At 48.6% G+C, this 19,504-nt stretch overlaps 1 protein-coding gene across 3 annotated transcripts in view; it reads left to right on the top strand.

Moving 5' to 3' along the window:
* The first annotated feature begins 222 nt into the window (after nucleotides 1-222).
* Nucleotides 223-19,504, top strand: part of HDLBP (high density lipoprotein binding protein) — a 39,390-nt gene continuing 20,108 nt past the window's right edge. The window contains exons 1-3 of one of the 3 annotated variants that reach the window (XM_084212646.1): nucleotides 223-345; nucleotides 18,698-18,765; nucleotides 19,302-19,414. In XM_084212646.1, the coding sequence (XP_084068772.1) occupies nucleotides 19,339-19,414 (76 nt within the window). In that variant the 5' untranslated portion in view covers nucleotides 223-345; nucleotides 18,698-18,765; nucleotides 19,302-19,338. Of the gene's footprint in view, nucleotides 346-14,468; nucleotides 14,525-14,672; nucleotides 14,735-18,697; nucleotides 18,766-19,301; nucleotides 19,415-19,504 lie in introns of those variants that run through there. The other 2 variants (XM_084212647.1, XM_084212648.1) reach the window with 2 other exon arrangements.

Here is a 19,504-nt window from a genome sequence, read left to right as displayed (position 1 = left end):
CTCCCCTCACGCCCGGTCCCTTTGCCGCGGCGCACGGGCACCCCGCGCTCCCCAGGGCGGGGCAGGGCCCCTCACCTCAGCGCCTCCCGCAGCCGCCAGCCCCGAGCTCCGCTCCCGCGCGCGCACGGCCGGCGGAGGGGGCGGGGCCGCCCCGCCCTAGGCCCCGCCCCCGGGCGGTGCAGGGCCCCGCGCGCACGCGCGCGCCCCATCCCCATAGCAACCCGCTGGGACGGGGCGGGGCCGCCCGCATGTTGTAGGTCACGCACATCCCCTCTGCTGCACCAAGATGGCGGCCGGGCCGTCGGCCTCGTACCCAGCCTAGGCTTCGCTGCGGGCCGACTAGAGGTAACGCCGGGCCCGGCTTGGGCGGGCGGGGGCGGGAGCTCCTCAGGTGAGCGGGAAGAAGGCGCGGGCCCGGCGCCGCGGCCGGGCGCCTTCCGTCGCCTGCAGCAAGATGGCGGCAGCGGCGAGAAGGGCGGCGGGCGGGATGTGCAGCGAGTGCCCGGCCCCGCTCTATGGTCGCGGCCGCTGCCATTGGCGCAGCGCGGGCCACGTGCCGCCCGCGCACCCCGCACCGAGCCGGGGCGCGGGGCCGCCCGGGGCCCCGCTCCGCCAGCTCGGGGCCCCGCTCCGCCGGCCGCGCCGCCTTGGCGGCGGGGAGCGCTGCGGGGCCGCCCGCGAGCGGCCAAATCCATGAGTCATGTCCCGCTTCCTTCCCCTGCGGCGCATCGGCCGGGGCTGGGCCCGCGCCGCGCTGAGGGGATGCGGCTGAGGGAGCGGTCGCCTTCCCCCCGCCTTGGGCTGGCGGAGGGTCCTGCCCTGTAACCCACGCCCGGGCGGCTGCGGGCTCTCCAAGTGCAGCAGTCTCCATTCCCACCGGTCCCGAAGGCTGAGGCTGCTCCGCGGGCCGCGGTGGGGGAGGGTTCTGGCCTCACCTGTGACACTGCAGGTAGCGTCAGCCGCCTCTGTGCATGATAGCAGGGGAAATTCAGCCTCTGCTGACCTGCTCTCTATGCCCGCAGTGTGGTTTTATTTCGGGTTATTTATAGACCGGGATGATCCAGCGGCCCTGAAGAGGGTTAAGCACGGGGCACTGATGATTCTTGAGCTATAGCTGAAATGGCACCTGATAAATAGCATTTCCCCAAACAGTAGGGGAGGTTTCATAACTGGCAAGAATAATTTCTTCCACTGTAAGACAAGGTGCAGGAGAGGAGATTGTGCTGGGAATGTTGGTAATATAGAGATCAGTTAACTTGTGAGATGAGACAAGGGCTTTGAATTCATTAGAATTTGAAACATTCTCAGTTCTGTGCCTGTGAAGTGGCATTTAGTCCCAAGGTGTTTGAAAGAGTAATTTCTTGTCTTATTCTGTTGTGTAATGGCAGCGAAAAATCTGCACACTCATGTGCTGCATTGCTTTATCACATCTGTTCAGTAAGGTAGGTGAGGAATCTGCCTGGTGATTTAGTCTCCATTTTTCCTACTGATTCTATTCTGACAACTGTCTTCAGTTAGAAGATAACAAATAGTAGATTTGTGTTGGGGTTTTTTTCCCTCAAACCTGAATTGGAAGTGGTGTTTCATGTATTGTTTCATATGTGGGCTGTGCATCCCTCTCTGTGGTAAAGGAACATCTATCAGAGGTGAAGCAGGAAAGGAAGCAATAACTTGATGTGTGGCTCTGTATCTGCTAAAGCTCTGTCTCTCTAACCCTTTGCCTGTTTAGATTCAATCTGTTAAAAAAAAACAGTGTTCCTATTTGTACATGGATTTTCATAAAGCGTGACCCAAATCATAGGCAGAGCCATCCACAGCAAAAACACACAACCTTTTTCATAAAGGTCCACAGTATAGTTTTGCAAGGATCAGAATGACAGGCACAGGAAGAGCTCTCACTAGATATGAAACAGTAACTGGTGGTATGTGACTGCAGAGTGGCAGAGGCAGTGTCACCAGCCAGCCTGAGCTTTGCCTCTGCTGCAAAGTAAGTCCAGATCATTCTCAAAGGACAGTTTTCCAAGTAGCTTCTATAAGAAACACTTAAAGATTGCTCCAGTTTTTTTCTATGTAGATCATTCTGGTGTGTCCACAGCTGGTAGTGTGATACATACTCCTGTCTCCTCCTTTGTTGCAAGTTAAGCTGATTTTTTCTGGTGGCTTCTTTTTCATCTCTCCCCCAGTTTTGCCTGATAGGGTGAAAAAATTGACATATCTTATGATTTTAAAGGTTATTATGGTCCCTGCTTTTTAATTAGTCTCACTTACCTAGACTGGGATGATGAGGGAGGTTTCCCCTTGAACTAGAACAGGATCGTAATGTTGTTGTCGGTTGTTGCACAGCTAAACGGCAACAATAGTAACTTGATTTTGGTAGGTTTGGGGTGGTTATTCTTAGTCAAGTAGCTGCTCTTTTCCAATTTAACATTAGGCTACCTCTGAAGATAGTACGGTGTGTTAGAAGAGAGCTTTGTAACCTTGGGCTTTCCACAGCTGTTATCTGAGTGGGAGCCATCCCAGACAAGGCCAACTGTGCAGTTTGCACCTTTTTGATGAAAATTAGGATGTTTCACTGGTTACAGTATTTCAGCTGATACTGCCTTTTCCAAAGCATACCATTTTCTTTGTATATAGAAGCTTGTTAAGCTGGTACAAATGCACTTAGCATTGTGCTGCTGTGAAAATTTGGGGAATTCCTCCAATCACTACTGCAATCAGATGGCCAGAGTGGTCAGCAGTGGCACTGGGACCAGTCTAGAGCATTCAGACTGAATGCAGGTGTGTGGTTACAATCGTAGGATCCTTTAGTGTGACAGTGATCACAAGGGTCCCACAATGAGGGAAGAGATGAGAATGTTGACTCCATGTTTCAGAAGGCTGATTTATTATTTTATGATATATATTATATTAAAGCTATACTAAAAGAATAGAAGAGAGGATTTCATCAGAAGGCTGGCTAAGAATAGAAAAGGAATGATAACAAAGGTTTGTGTCTGACTGAGACAGCCCGGACAGCTGGGCTGGGATTGGCCATTAATTGGAAACAACCACATGAGACCAATCCCAGATCCACCTGTTGCATCCCACAGCAGCAGACAATCATTGTTTGCATTTTGTTTCTGAGGCCTCTCAGCTTCTCAGGAGGAAAAATCCTAAGGAAAGGATTTTTCAGAAAATATCATGGCTACAATTTAGGATGGAAAAGACCTCCAACATCATCAAGTGCAACCCTTCACCCAGCGCTGCTGTGTTCACTACTGACCCATTCCCACATCCATACATCTCAAACCCTTCCAGGGATGGTGGCTGATGGGTAGCCTGTGCTGCTTCCCAGTATCCCATCTAAACCTTCCCTTATGAATGAATGGTTCACTTACCATAACTGGGAGGGTTTTGTCAATTTCAATGGCGGGTTTGTGTAGAGTATCATATTTATGTGAAAATGTTTCTCTTTGAAAAAAAGTCACTCAACAATGGTTCAACTTTGTTTTGTATTCAGGAATTCTACAGAAGGAAATCCTCCGGCCTGTTTTGTGCAGAGCTTATAAAATAAACCTCAGAGTGAAATGATGAGACTGGCAAGTGTTCCCATGGGTGTTTTGAACCCTTAGGGGAATGTTGTTACAGTCTTGACAAAGATATACAGAGTAGGGGTGGCTCCCCCATCCCTGGAAATGTTTAAGGCCAGGTTGGACAGGACTTGGAGCAACTTGGCCTAGTGGAAGGTTCCCATCCATGACATGGGGTGGTATTGGGTGGTGGTTAAGGTCCCTTCCAATCCAAACCACTCTGTGATTCTGGGATTCTATGCACCACTGAAGCAGTTGCAACAGGGTTTTTAAAGCAGGCTGGTGTGTTCACCCAGGAGGTAACAAGTCTGACTTGTCCAGGAGCACGGTGCTGAGAGGCCCAGGGCCTGCAGAACTTCTGCAGCATGTGTCTGTGCAGAAATTAAGTAGGTGTTATTGTAGTAAAATATGAAAACAGATAAAGAAGAGACAGGAAAATAAAACCCAGCTGCAGGATTAAGTCTCAGTTCCTCTTCCTAATTACCCTACCTTTGAAAGTAGAATGCTATTGTGTGGCTTGTTGGGCTTTGCTCATGTTTTTTTATTTTATTTATTGTTTTTTCTAGGCCTTTGGCCTAGAAGCTATTCCTGCAGTGTCTGTGGTTTTTATTGTGGCCTGTGAGACTGTATTTGGAGTGGAAGGGAGAGCCCTGTTCAGTAGGGCCTCTTGGGGGAGGGATTGCAGAGGACTTAGGACGCCTGGAGGTGGTCTCTGGCCTCCAGGTGTTCATGCTAGACTGGTGATTAAGTCAAGAATCTAGGGCTTGTGTCAAGAGCTCTTTGCATTTTAGAAATTCCTAGGTTTAGAAGAACAATTTTGAGTTACTAGCTTATCGTGGCTGTGGAATTAGATCTGAGAGATTTGTATTTATATTTGTATTTATTTGCCCTTTAGCTTTAAAAGAAAGCAGATTTTTAGGATATAAACACTCTATTAAAATCTTGTGATTTGCATTCCCATCTTAAATGATAAATCCTGAATACCTAATGACTCTAGTGATCTTTTTCCACATCTTCCTTCTGTGAACTCATGTTGGCCCTTAGCTCTCATGGTGCAACTTCAGTGGGAATCAGAAAGTCAGGTTGGAAAAAGATGTATCAATAAATGGGGAGGAAAAGTTCCAGCCAAAGCAAGAGGAAAAAACTTGAGTTGCTAAAGGATTTAAGGCTTTAATTGCAAGAAGGAGGAGTAATGAGGTTGTGATTAGTGTTCTTTGTTTCATAAAAAAGGTGTATTAAAGCTGAAACAGTTAATTTGTCCTTCATTTAGGTGATCTGTGGTGTTTCTACCTACACAAGGTCTGATATTTCCCAGCAGTCTTGCAGAAGTACAGGAATCACTTCTGGCAGCTGCCATATAATAGAGATACTTTGATCCTGCTGCTAGACTTCACTTGTCTCTCACAACTGGTTCTGTGTTGTTGAATCTTGAATCTCTCAAGCCTCAGTGATACCTACTAATATTTTACAACTTATTTCTAGATACATTAGCATGTGAGTACCTTTAGTACACGTAAGCACTCCTGCGAGTGCAGAGGGCTGACCTTGGCCACAGCTGCCTGGCCTGGGGGAGCTGGCTGTGTTGCTGAGGCAGCAGGGGAAGCATGTCACTCTTTTGTGAGGAGCAGGGGTTGGAGCAAGGAGTTAGGTCCAGCTAGAGGCACAAAAGAGGCACTTGCAAAGCAGCAGGCAGAAAAAAAAAACAGGGAGAAACCTGAGAGAAAAGATAGACCACAAAAGGTTCATCTAGAGGAAGTCATAATGAGTTTAACTTCAGTGGAAAAACAGCTCTAGAAGAAGGGAAGGGATTGGTTCAGTAGCTGCAAGACACAAAGAAATGGTGACTCACAGGAAAAGTTTTGCCTTTGAGAGGATTGAATAGCACAGGCATATTTATGCGACCTCCCTTAAATGATGTTATTTAATTTAATTGCAAAATAAAATGGGTTTACTTGTTGACGCAGAATGGAAGCAGTACCAGATTCTCTTACACTCCACAGCACGGTGTCTGGAGCTGTTTTCCAGCAACAGTTTTACTGTTTTACTGACAATTTTTCAGTGATGAGAGAATCACTTGGGAAAAGTTTGGGGATGGAACAGATAGATTTATTTAGCATTGATGAAAGAAAAGAGACGCACCCATCCCTATCCCCTGAATAAAAGACCCCAACAACAAAACAAACTCAAACATGGAAACAAAGCAAAACCAAGAAACAGAATTCTATAAGGAGCTTGCTTATAAATGTATGTCAGTGTGATTCTGGTCAAAGTATCCACACATAAATAACTTGTGTGTATGCCCCATCTTATACCTGCAAGAGAAATACCTGTGAAGGAAAGTTTCTGGGAGTCCTCATATCATGGTAATTGATACTTGTGTGCTCTGAATTCAGCCACATCCCAGCAAATAACTGGATTTTAAGGAGGAAAGACTTGGAACCCTTTGTGTTATGACTATTACAGTCCTGTTTGGAGGAGGCAGGACCCAGCCTTTTCTCTGTGTTATTGAATTGATAGTTGCTTGTTGAGAATTCTCTCAAAGCCTCTGAGGTGCTGTCTGACCCCAGGTCACCTGTCAGGATTTTGGTTTTAAAGGAAGGTTACTGGTATCATATCTCCCAGTAAATATCATGAGGCAGGTATAGCTGACTGTCACAAAGGTAACCTCTGGCATGTTTTTCATCAGGGATTGGATAACAAATAATCTACTTACATCATTCAGATTTCAGGCTTGGTTCCAGGTATTGGCACATAGCATGGGCATCACTCCTCTGTCCCTTTTCCCCACCCATGCTGGTTTTGGTTGACTGGTATTTCAAAGGTTTTTCTGCAAGTTGCTGTAAAAATCTGCAGAGGCTTTTTTTCAGAGGAACACTGACTGCCTTGATGGCCAGTGCTGGATTCAGGTGGTACCGCCTGCTTTAGCATCACTTGCTACTTCTCTTCTGCTTTTTTGTAGTCCTGTGTTTTTGTCTATCCCTGCATTTGTGGCACTGGGAATTGAGCTGGATATCTCACAAAATAAACTGGATATTTGCCAAAGATGAGTGACAAACAAAGCCAAGGGCAGGCTGTGTGGCCAGAAAAGGGACCTCGGGCATGGGATGGGTACATGAGTTGAGTTAGGAAAAAGGAAGAGAGTAAGGGATGGAATTAACATTTCTCCACTGGGAGGGACAGAGGCAAAGCCAGGGAAAGCCACTTTGGGGGAGGAGGTCAGGAATGATTGCAGTGCACTTGTTACTTCTTGCCCCAGAATTTGGGGGGCATTTTTGTGTCTCCAGTGTGCACAAGATGGTGTGGACTGCCTGACTTCTCCTGCCTCTCTGAAAGAGGAGAGCAGGGTTCTGCTCTTTGTACAGCAGAACTGCCCCAGCAGTTTCCATTGCTCAAGAGAAAGTAAGTTTGCTGTTATCTCTGTGCCAGTGATAAAGTTGAATGTAAACCTGTGCTGGAGCAGTTGAAAGGAAAGCTGAAAAGAACAACTGCAAGAGCAGGCAGGGTGAGAGTGGGAATGGGAATGTATTATGGTTGACCTGCTAGTGCATATGCCTTTGTTTTCAAAGTGAATGCTTCAGCAGTTCGTGCAGTGTGCTGGGATTTAGGTGTTTGGTCTTACAAGGGGCCTTGGAATGTCTGGAGAATAGCAAGTTGTAGGTAGATGACTATTGCTTAAAAGTAGAGCTGGTTATGTAGCATTGAAGAAGCTTAAAAGTGATTTTTTAACTCTTGCTCTTATAAATGGTTTCATTAAATTAAAATCCTGAGTAGATGGCTGTTGCTTGCAGCATAGCTGTGGGTAAAATGAGAGCAAGCAGTGAGTATTTGCAGAAGGTTAGAAGTTCTTGCAAATTTAGGAAATGTTACCCCTCTATTTTATTTGAAAACTCTCATCTTGCTCAGGACACCATTCAAAGTGGGTGGAGGACTGAGCAGCATGAGGTATCAAAACAAAAAAGTTGTACCCAAAATGGTTCATGTCCTGTTTCAGTTTAGCCCAAAGATGAGCAGGGTAGAACTGGGAATGATTCCGTTATGAAAAGGGGTTTTAACTGTAAAATAATATTATTTGTAACAATTAGGGGGAATAGTTTTACTCTGAGTTCTCCCTAGCTGTCTTTCTCTCCTTTCATAGCAGGCTTAGAGTGGCCTTGCAAATTTGGAAGGGAAGACTGTCTGGGTTTTTCACTGTCAGTTTAGATCACCGTGATGTAATTCTGTCTAACACATGAAGAGCCTTTTGCTTGGCCTAGTAGAGATTAGGAATTAGTGCTTGTCTGTGGATATGCTGAGCCCCTGTTGCATGTGCTATGAATAGGACAAAGGGAAGGCAGTGCTTAAATAGTGAGGGTCCGAGCATTGCTTTTCCAAAGTGGCAGTTGGAATCAGATATTTACTTTAATGCTTTTTCAGAGGAATTGTTGCCAAACTTAGGGTAGTTTTTTTTAATTTTTAAATAGTTCTGTCCTGATCCAAACAAAGTACTAGCCTCCCTGCAAGTTTCAGGCTTGTATTCTTTCAAGTGTTTTGTTTGTCACAATAACGCTGATTTTCTGGGTTGTAATTTCAAGCTGCTTATTGCAACTGAAAGATAGAAATAAAGAAAAATAAAATTTACAGAATTAGAGAGTCTCGTGAAGCCATGTGACTTGGGAAACTCGAATTCAGGGCAAAACATACCAGAGCACATAGAAGTTTATAAAAATGGAGCTCTGGCATACTCTTCTCTTCGTTATCCAATAAACATTATGAACTGAGGAATCTTTAAAATCTTTCAAGGAGCATTGAACGACTTTGCTGAGGTTTCTTTATATAATATGTCAAATCGAAGTAGCTAAGCAAGATTAAAAAGAACTAGAACCCAAACAGAGTGGACAAAACCAAATGTCTGTTTACATTTTTGCTTCAGTTGCTATTTTTCTGCTTCTCCCCTGAAAAGTGGCACTGGGGAGGTCTCATTTAGTTTGCCACTGTTCTTTTTTCTTTTCTTTATTTTCTGTATATATTTATCCAATCAATATGAAAAGAAGTGGTTGTTATTGTCTTTATAAACTGCTGTAAGCAAGTACTTTGATTCTGCCCTGCAAAACATCAGCTTAAGAGTACCTGGAGGAGGGTCTTAGTGGGTCTGGTGACAGGTTTGAGCTCAGGGACGTAGTTGACTTCATACTTTCTAAGTATAGGACAGTTAATGTGGAAAAAGGTAAGTTTAGGGCTTGCAAATTCCTTGCCTTTTCAAGCTGGTGATGTAGAGTGGATGAGAGTTGCTGGCAGCATTTCTTTAAAAAAAATTGCCACGTGTTCATTTTATATTGCAGTGGCCAATGGAGTGAGATCAGGAGACACTGAAAGGTAAACAAAAGAACTTCAACCCAGTAGCCAAAGGAGAGCAAAGTGAAAGTTTCCATTTGAAGAACAGGAAAAAAAAATAGTGCATGCTTTGTTCTGCAGTATCTCAAAAATCCTCATTTCTTGGGTAGCTGGGATATTAGCAGGCTTTGGAAAGCACCTCTCAGCTCGCTGATTGTGGAAGATTTTTGTTCTTCTGCAGTGTAGAATGGCAAGCAGTGCTGCAGCACCGCTCTGAAAGCACCTGGGAGTGATAAGCACACAGTGTGGTGGTAATTTAAACTAAAAAGCAAGTTCAGATCAGTATAAAAAGCCAACATTGAAATTCTAACTGCAACTAAGAAACCTTTTTTCACTGTAAGGATAGTCAGGTATTGGAATAGGTTGCCCAGAAAGTTTGTGCAGCTAAGAAGGTTTTCAAGATCTGAGTGAGGAAAGCCATGAATGCCCTGATCTGGCCATGCTTTGAGCAGGCCCCTGAGTCTCTGATCTCCATGTGTTGCCAGATATTCTGAATTTCTGTGATTTCTGTGCTGTTCCCACTTTCCAGGCAATACATTTGGAATCTTTGTTTTTGGAATAATTTTTTCCATTTTGAAACAGTGTTTTGGTTTACTGTGAAACTGGAAGATACTGTATTTTACTTTATCCCTCCTGTTTATTCCTCATGAAAATATTTATTGGCTCCCCAAGGCCAGGAGCCTGAAATTTGCTTCTACTCGTTAGCAACTTCTTGAAAGTCATGTTTATGTTAAATCAGATTTCTCTCACAGTGCAAGTGGAAGGGCAGACTCAGATTGGCCCTCTGTGACTTCCTTCTGCTTTGCTTTTGAATTGATTTTATTAAAATTATTTTTTTTTTTTAATTTATTTTTTCTTCCTCATCTCTGAAAAGGCATTTGTTTTGTCACAGCACTTGACATCCAAGGATCAGAGCGTTCTGGACAACTTGAAATGAAATAAGTCCACAGAGAAAATCAAGATGCTGTGTTTGTGTGCACAGCCAGGGCAACCAAGAGAATTTTGCTGGTCAATTCACCAAATCTGCAGTAAATCTAAGAGCAGAGCTTGAGTCTCTTTACTGGGTTTTTTTTTTCCCATTAAATCTCATTTTCTCACAGTGTCCCTGTGTAAAGCCAGCAGCTTTTCCTCCCTCTGCAGTCAGAAGGCTGATGCTCCTTGTTCACTCTAGAACTCTGTCACACCAGTAAGTTGCTCCTGTTCTTCCTACCTATTCTGCATGCCCCTTGTTATAGAGCACCCTCTGATAGCCTAGGAAGGGCAGTGTAGATATTCTTTGCTAGCTGATGGTTACATAATTTTATTGTCAGAGTGCCCATGAAATAAGTCTTTTAAAGACCCATATTTGCCTGAGAGCCCTGCTGAGGTTCGTCATTTTCCTTCAATATCCAATCAGCTCTTCTGTTCCTGCAAGAGCCTTGCCCTCAATAAAGGTTGCCAGGAGAAAGGCAAGTGGTGTTACACCCACCTGGGACCCTATATTTTATACCACAGAACCTGTGTGAGACAAACATGCACAGTCACTCATCTTCCTTCCACCACCCTCTCTTCTTTACATCCTCACTAAATGGTTGGAGCTGGGATTACTGTTTAGGCTTGGGCAGACTTTTCTCTTTCTACCTATAATTCTCTAATTGGGTATTTACAGTGGGTCTCTGAAGATGGTGGAGCTGCATTAAGTACAGCCAAGGGGCAGAATTTTACCTACAGAATCATTTCTTCCCAGCACTGATGTGTGAATGGGGAAGATAGGTGTCTGATTTGCACATCCCTGAAACTTTTCTCCCTCATGGTAAATAAGTAAAAACTAGTCTCAAAGTCAGAGACACAAGCAGTGTGGGTTCATGCTCAGTCATTTCTTATGATGAAACTTTTTTTATCCTCTTAGCAGAACTATCTATATAGTTTGACTCCTAACTTCAGTGTAACAGAGATTTTCTGTAGAAATGCAAATGTTCTGTTGGAAGACCCCCTGGTGAGCCACAGCGATAGCTGTGGAGCTGAGACACGTATCCTGCTTTGGCTGGGAACCTCAGTACTCTCTGCCATACAAGTGCCCTGCATCCTGAATCCTCTTTTGCTTGCTTTTTCTAGTGTGATGCAAAGTATACCCCCAACCCTTTTCTCTTAATGCCACTGGCAAGGGATGTGCTGAAATGGATGCTTTCAGGGGGTAGCTCTTTTGTGGTGTTCTCTGACTTGAGGGTGTGGGATAAGCACCCAGAGTACAAAAAGGGTGCTTATTTGTACAGTTTTAGAAATCTGGAGTTATATTTAACAGGAAATAAAATCACAGCACACACTCTTTGGAACATACTTGGGTTGCTTTCCAAATAAGGCTTTTGGTTTCTGGCAGGAAAAATAGGGCTCTGTTATAACAACAGAAAATACGAACAGGCTAGAAGAAATGCTTTGCAAAATCCCAGCTCAGCTGAGGGTAGATGTGCCAGGAAAGACCAGTCTTTTTGCTCCAGTAGTTTAAGGTGCACTTTCCTGTCCCTTCCCCAAGAGCACCCTGTGATCATGGAAAGCTTCTTAACTCCTCAACCTTGCCTTCGCATGGGTGAACACATGTTCCAAAAAAAACAAGCCCCAAACCAGTTCAGTGTTACTTTTATCTCTCTGTGTGTTTGATGTTTTTGCTGGTCCCATTTGTGTCCTCCCTCAGACTGGTGATATGAGCTGCCAGTCTGATAAGCCATGGAAACTACACACTGCCCAGTCCTTTACCCTTTCTGCCACCCTTTGGTGCTCTCTTTGGAAGGCTTCTTTTTCCTTTATTCTAACAAGTCATGAAATTGGGGCCTGTTGTAATGCTGCCAAAATACAGGTTGCTTGAGGGAGAGTGGTAAGTTAGTGTTTGTCAAGGGGTTGGGTATCTTCTTGTCTCCATTTCCCTCTGCTACCAAAAATTCCTGCACCTGGCTCATAGAGGAGCCATTTTACACACATCTCCACAACAAGTGTATTTTTAGTTTATTTTTTAATGTGAGATTGCATTTTGGGCAAGTAAGTAGACAGAGCAGACCTGAAGCAATCCCTGCAAATCCCTCTCTGCCCAGACTCCACACCCTCATTGAAGAGAAGGTATGGGATGGAACACAGATGGTCAATATGCTGATGGGAGCAGGAGGTTGAAATAAGCCTCCTGGCACCCTCTAAATGTGTTTTTGTCCATGCACAGTATATTGCACTTATGTACTTACTGAATATGGGAGGAAAGGTGAGCTCTTCCCCCATACACACACCTCTTTCCCTGTGGAAGATCTTCCTCTAAGGAGAACAGCCTGTGACACATTTCCTTCAGCAGAAATCATTTTTTGAGGGTGGCACACAGTGAGGTGCTCCAGGCCTTCCAGTAGCTTCTGGGACCGGCAGACTTCCCTCCCACCACTTGCAACTACAAATAAAGGAAGAGCAACAGGCAGAGGAGGATTGCCTCTTAATCAGACCTGGAGAGGAAGCTGTGATAGAAGCAAGAAATCCATAATGATCTGACAACCCGTGGCTGCAGCAGCACTGTGTAGAGAAAGCAGGAGAGAGCCATGCTGTTATCCCAGAGGCACAAGGTGGCATGTCCCCATGGAGGGCCCCTGCTAAACCAGATAATGAGGTGGAGTTAAGGGAGAACGATGTTGGTGCCTTGGTGTGATGCTGTAGGCTGGAGGTTGTGGTGCTTCTCTGGTTCCCTGGCACAGGGGATCGTGGTACTTGCTCATGTTAGAGTTAATTGGAAGTTGGAGTGTTGAGAGGAGCTTTGCACTGGGGAGATAAACACGAGGGAGCAAAAGCATCTGAAAAGCATCCTGCACCTTAAACAAGGTTCTGAGTCCCAAATGACAGCACCCTGCACTGGAGCTGCTGCCCAGAGTCTGGAGGTGCTGAGGTTTGCCCAGGTCCCTGGAGCTCTGCTTTTGCATGAACCACCAAATGCCTCGGTAGGCAGCAGCCTGCTTGGGGGCCTTAGGGGTGCTGGTGGCATCCACAGCCCAGGGGGTTTGTGCCAGCACAGCCAGAGCCAGCTCCTGCAGCAGATGTGACGTGGCAGCAGTGGGTACTGCCTTTCTGTGGAGAACCCCATGCCTGGGCTGGGGGAAAAGATCACAGAGGTGCCTGGCCGTGGTGTCAGTTCTTGATGAGCATTCTCTGTTTAGCAGACTTCCTGATTTCACCCACAACTGTATCTTTATTTATAGTTATAAATTGTTTGTGTCAAAAAATTCAAATGTTTTGATGATGTCCTCCCAGTCATGAGATAAAAAGAGGAGAAATGGAGAAATTACTCTTGTTTACTAATAAGTAATAATTTTACTAAAGGCTAAATACCATCCATGTTTCCATAAATAGTGCATGAAATCTCTAAAATTTACTGCATGTATTCAAAAGCAGTTAACCCAAAGACCTCAGATTTTTGTGGTCAGAGCTCCACAGAGCAGCTTTCGTTTTGTTTGCTAGGATCTGGGAGTGCTCTCTCTCAAGGTGGGAATGAGAAAACCAGTAACTAAGTGTAAGTTATGAATTATGAGAAAGATTAATGCCATGTAGGAAAATGAGCTAATGCAAAAATCAGTTCAAATTGGATGCATTTTTAGTGATGGAAATGGGACAGGATTTTTTCCTTGGTTCCCTGAGGGTGCAGAGATAATAATTAAAAACATCTATTTGCACAAAGTAATAAACATCCTCTATGCAGGAAAGGAGGGTATTGTGCTTGCTGACTTGCCTTTCCCCTCCTTCACTCTTCCCCATTTCCAAATTAGAGACTGGAATAAGAGGGTACCTTTTTTTTTTCCCAACTTTTCTGGGGGATAGGGGGTGTGTTGTGGTTTTGGGGGTTTTCTCTTTTTTTTTTTTTCGTACTCTTACCTTGCCCCTTCTGCCTGCCTGCAGCCTCCCTTCGGGTAGCTGCTGCTCTGACACAGTGTGTGCAGGAGGAGGTGGATCGAGGGGCCTCTTGGGGCTGGGGCCTCCTGTCCCTCTCCATTCGCGAGACCTGGCAGGAGCCCCAGCTGTTCGCTCTCTTCTCTAAGCCGTGGTTTTCAGGCTGATCAGAGCCCTCATGAGCCACTGCTCACTAACCCTCTGCGTGAAACCGGGTTTGGCGACAGTGGGTAATCCTGAGCTCTGGGGCCGTCGCGGGTAAGGGCCCGCGGGCGGTTCGGTGCTACAGCGGCCCCAGCCCCCTCTGCCGCCGGGCTGCGGTCGGGAGGCGCGTTCCGCGGTGAAGCCGCAGGGAAGGTGCAAAGGGCCTGTACCGCGGGTGTCAGGCTGGGGAGCCGGCGGCGGCGCGGTCCCGAGGGCGCAGAGCGGGCGGTAGCCACCCGCGATTCGCTTCCCTGGCCGTGCGGGAGTCGGGCCGCCAGCAGAGCCGCAGGCTCCCGGGCCGCTCGGCCGCAGCGGGGCGTCCCCGGCGGCGCAGGGCACGCGTGGCGGGCCGGCCCCGCCGGGAAGGGGCATGTCCCGCTGACGTGCGGGCCGGGGATTGGCAGCGGCCCGGCCTATATAGGCAGCGGGGCGGGCGCCGCGCCGTTCTCCCAGGAGCGCTCCGTTTCTCCAGAAGGGCGGGCGAGCGGGCACCGGCCGGAGTGAGTCACGGGGGACGGGGGGCGGCCCCTCCGCCGCTGCCGCGGCGCCGACGTGGAGGCTGGTGCGGAGGCCCGGCCCGGCCCGTGGCGGCCTTGCATCCTCCCCAGGGCAGCGACGTGTCGGCGCTGCCTGGAAAGTCTGCGCTAACTTCCCGCCGGCCGGGCCGGGCAGGGCAAAGTCCGGCGAGGGAGGGCATCCGGCGGCGGGAGGTGGGGAAAAGTCTGGCCCCGCGGCGCGGCCTGCGACGGCGGTGGCATGGCTGTGCCGGCCGGCAGCAGCTGCCGCGTATGGCCGGCGAGTGGGGCCGGGCCGATGGGGAGGCCGGGCCCCGCGGCGGCCTGGGGAGGGGGCGGCCGGGCCGGGCCGAGGCGCGGCGTGGATCCCGTCGTTGGTGGGAGAGGGTTAGTGGCGCAGACCGAGGCGGCTCCATGCCCTTCCCGGCCGTCTTAGGGTTTGATTCTGATAGGAGCCAAAGCGGCCGGAGCCGAGCGCTCGTCCGGTGTTGGCTAGCCCGCGGAGCGCCGGCGGCGGGCAGCCCAGCCTGCCCCGGGCCGCGAGGCCGAGCGCTCCCCTCCTGCCGTGGCTATAGAAGGACGAGCGCCCTGGCCACCGTCGGCGGGGGGAGGTGCCAGCGCCGGGCCCGGAGCTGGCCGTGCCCGCCGCGCTACCCGCCACCGGCACCGTTCCGGCGGCCGCGGAGCCGCGCTCGAGGCTGTCACTGGGCCCCGCGGGAGCTCCTGCCCCCCGCTCGCCTGATGCGGCCGCCCCCGGCCTGCAACCCACAGGGCCGCGGCGGGCTGAGGCTGCCGGAGCTCGGGCTGCAGCTGCCCCGTGGCACTGGCCGCGCCCCGACCCCGTTCCTGCACGGTCCTGGTGCGCTGGGCGCGCCCCCGCCGCCCCCTCCCGCTCGGCCCCGCGGGGGGCGCGGTGACAGCGCGGCCCGCCGGGCCCTTTAAGGGCGCCGCCCCGCCCCGCCGCCCCGCCTCCGGTGCCGCCAGTGCTGAGGTGGCGCTGGCGGCGCCGCCCGCCCGGCCGGGCCCGCGGGGCCTGGCGGCTCCCCCGCCCGTCGGCCGGGCACGGCGGTGCCGAGCGGACAGGCGGCCCCGTGCCGCTGCCCCGGGGTCACGGGGGCGGTGCGAGCCTGGGTAGGCTCCGGGCGCAGGCAGCCCCGCGCCGGAGGCTCCCCCGGTGCTGCCCCTCTCCCAGCCCCGCTGAGAGGCGCCATCTCTGCCAGCCCCACCGGGCCGGCCGGCAGGACGCGGCCGGGTGCACGTCCTCGGTGGCGGGGCCGCCACAGGGCTCCTCCTGTCCGGGGCCAGACGCGGTGGCGGGGCCGGCGCTAGTGGAAGAGTAAACATGGGGGATGGGTCAGGGCTGCCCGCGGCCAGGGCTGCGGTCGTGTTGCACTCTATGATGCATTAAGTCGGGAATCGCTACGAAGGGAGACTGCGTTCTGCCACACAGCAACTGTCTGTCAGCGTGATTCCCTCAAAACTGGGGGGTCCGGGCCTCCAGTCTCTGAGGGAGCCCGTCGGTTTTCAGAAAGCAAGTATTTTCATCGGTGTCCACTCGTCAACCAAGAGGTTGCCCTCTCCTGTGTGAATGTTTGACAGAGGATGGTGCCTACCACAACCAGCCCAGCTCTGTTGCTGTTTGTGGTTCTCACTGCATGGCATTAACAAAGTAACAATGTTTTTATTAAGTATACTTTTAAATAACATGTAACTGACATTTCCGTCCACAAGAACTGACTCTATTGGCAGTGTAACTCATGACTTTGCCTTTGTTTCTCTTTATACAAATGTTTCCCGTGTGATTAGGTCTGGCCATTGCTGGAGGTTATTTTTAGGATGTTTCTCTTTATTCAAGAATTCATTCTCATTATTGAAGTGTGCTTTAGACTTCTGTAACTTTATTTGGTGCACAAGACCAGCAGTACAGGCAGTGTATCAGGCAGTTTGAAACCTGTTGACCCAGTCAGCTCCATGCTGGCATGACGTAGCTGTAACCTTAGTTTCAAAACCTAAGTGGGAAGCCAAGGAGGTGTAAGATCCAAATGCAGTGCTTGAACTGCTGGTTTTGATGTTACATTTAAAATACCATTCTAATGGTTGCCTCTGATTTTGGCCAGAGATGAATCCCTGAGGCCTACAATATACCAGATGCTTGGAATATACCAGATGCTGGAGATGAGGAGTATTTGTTCTTAGCTTCTCGTATGGGTGACGAAGCAGAAATTCACATGGATAAATGCTGCCCTTTGATTTTACATTGAATGTCTGGCTGCTCTCTGAGGTGGAGGCTGCAGGGAGGATCTGTGCAGCTGGTGTGTACACAGTGAAACCAGCAGCTGTGCCTTGAGGTTGTGTCTTTCAAGTAGGTGCTATATTGGGGTCGTTCACTGATTTCTTATCCCTATCCTCCTCCTCTAAGGAAGAAAATATGTGCAAGATCAGCCAGGTGGTATTTTCTGGATAAATGAGAGGGTTATAAGCACATCTGTGCCTTTAGCAAGGCTCTGGCCAGAGCTTGACAGCTGTTTGTGATGTCTAGCATGCCTCTCCTTCCTGCCTTCATTTGGAGCTTGCCACAAGGGATGGTGGCACCCTCGTTAGTGACCCAAGGGGCTGGAGGAGCTGCCACAGAGTCTGCAAGCTTTGGTGAGATAGTCTGGAACAGGTGCCACGGCATTAACTTGCTTTCCTTGGATCTGCAGCAGCTTGAGCAGCACAGGCATGTACCATGGACGCATAACCATGTCTTACACTGTGGTGTAACCCTGGACAGCAAGGAGATTTCTTCAAGATCAGGTTGCTAGCCACCCTTTCTGTACATAGCAAATGCCTTGCAGAGATCTGCATTGCTGCAGCAGCTGTACTTCAGCAGCATGACTGGCTGTCCCAGTACCTGCTGCCTCATTCCTGGATTAATTGCAGCATTAGCTCTATTGCACTGACAGCACAGTTTGTGCTGCCTTCTGCCTGTTAAAGGCATGTTGAAGTAGGGGAAAACAATGGCCTTGGCTGAGGTGCAGATTAGGCCTGTATGACTCTGTTGCATCACAGTTTTCTCTGTTTTTCCCTCCATTCCTTCTGCCATCATCAGCCTCCCTTACTGCATCTTAGCTCTAGCTTAATGTGAGACACCCCATCGGCAACACTGTTTTTAGGAGTGACCCTGGTTTTGAGAGCCTTTTCTAACATATTGGAATGTCAGAGATGGCAACTGTCACTTCTCTGAAAAGCAATCAAGCTGTACAGAAGATGGTGGTCCAAGCAGCACTGCAGGGTGTGTGTGGGAGAGGAGCCTCTTGTCCCATGAGCAGGCAGAGGCACTGGGTTTTAGGAGAGTGCAAGCTCTGCAAAAGCACACAGAACAGCTCTGGGGGACTCCAGGTGTGGATATTGTACAACTGACTGTGTACTGTACTGACTTTTACATTTTCACTTGTATTCCTGAGCACTTGTTCAATAAATCTGCAGATCCAGGTTCAGGAGATGGAAATCCTTTCCCAGCAGTGTATTATTCTTCCTGATTCTGCCTTTTGTACACATTTAAAATAGTCCATGTAAGCCAGTGTAAATTTTCTTCTTCAAACTTTCAGATTTAGGCCTGGAGACAGAATTTAGTGCCTGGTGCATGATCATATTGCAATAAAAACTGCAGAGCTGGACTGCCCAGCAGCTGAGTGTGGAGAGCCCTGAGTGTTTGCCTTAGTTTGTGAGGATGTCTGTGTTGATTCACCCAAGCTCCACTGAACTACATTCCTAACTTGTGACTGATGGCAGTGTTGTTGGCAGGTTTTCAGGTTGTTAGTCTCTTCTGACTAGAGAAGGTCTTGCTTGCAACCCTGAAATTTCGTTTTGAACATCTGCTATTAATTGACTATTTTTTTGCTTGATACTGGGTTGCTACTGTTGTAGCCAGTGTGGTGAAAGAGTAACTACTCCAGACTTCCTACTGTGAAGTTGGAGTAGATAGTGGCACAGCTAGTAAAATATGACAGGTGTCATATGTGGGGAGATGCAGCTGGGTATGAGCGTGTTTTGTCTAAGGTGCATCTTTGAAAGCTACAGGCAGTGCTCTGTTGGAAGTCACAGTAAGAGGGGTGTCATGTTTTCTCTTGTCTTGGACCTAATTTATTTATTTTAATTATTTTTTTTTCTCTACAGCAAAAGCTGGCAGGCTGACAAACAGGCAGCTTACAGGACGGACTCTCTGGCTACTGACCATTTAGCTGGTAAGTTCTTATTTTGGGCAGCCAAAGATCTTGCTGTTGCTGAGCTTGCTAGTCAGAGTGGCTTTCTGAGTGTCTCCCTAAATCAGGCACCCAAATAAGTTTCTCATGAAGAGGAAACAACTTCCTGGGTCTTTCTCTTTTATGTCTAGGGGTACACGATGGTCTTGGACTGACTGTCCAGACATTTACATACTCATGTAAAAATTGCACACCATTAATAATTAATAGATTAATGAGACTGTACTTTAAGTTAATTAGAGTATGCTTTAAAAATTTGTAGTGTCCCCATTTCCAGTGACCTTCTTAGGTTACACATCTTCTGCCTTCTTAGGGAAGAGCTCTGGTTTTGGTGACCACCAATCCCCCCAAAATTCCTGTCTGTTTCAACAAGGAAATCAGGCAGCCAATGGGCCCTGGGGTGCTTTTCAAGAGGAAGACTGGGAGAGTGCTCAGTAACATATACTTTGTCTTCCTGGACTGACTTTGCTCACCCTGGCTGGTGTTGGTAATACTGTTGCCACTTCCATCTCTCCCAGTGGCATACCCGGATTGTGTGTGGGTGGGAAGTCGACAATGAGCTCTGTGGCAGTTTTGACCCAGGAGAGCTTTGCTGAACACCGCAGCGGCCTGGCCCAGCAGCAAGTGAAAGGTGAGTTCCTGTGATGTGCCTCTAGATCCAGACTGCACAGACCTCCTACCCACGCTCACTCCATGTGTCTGGTTCCCCTAAATTAGGGGA

This window comes from Fringilla coelebs (genome assembly GCF_963513975.1).
Source record: "Fringilla coelebs genome assembly, chromosome: 10".
NCBI classification, from domain to species: Eukaryota; Metazoa; Chordata; class Aves; order Passeriformes; family Fringillidae; genus Fringilla; species Fringilla coelebs.
This window is presented reverse-complemented; position numbering and strand designations above follow the sequence as displayed.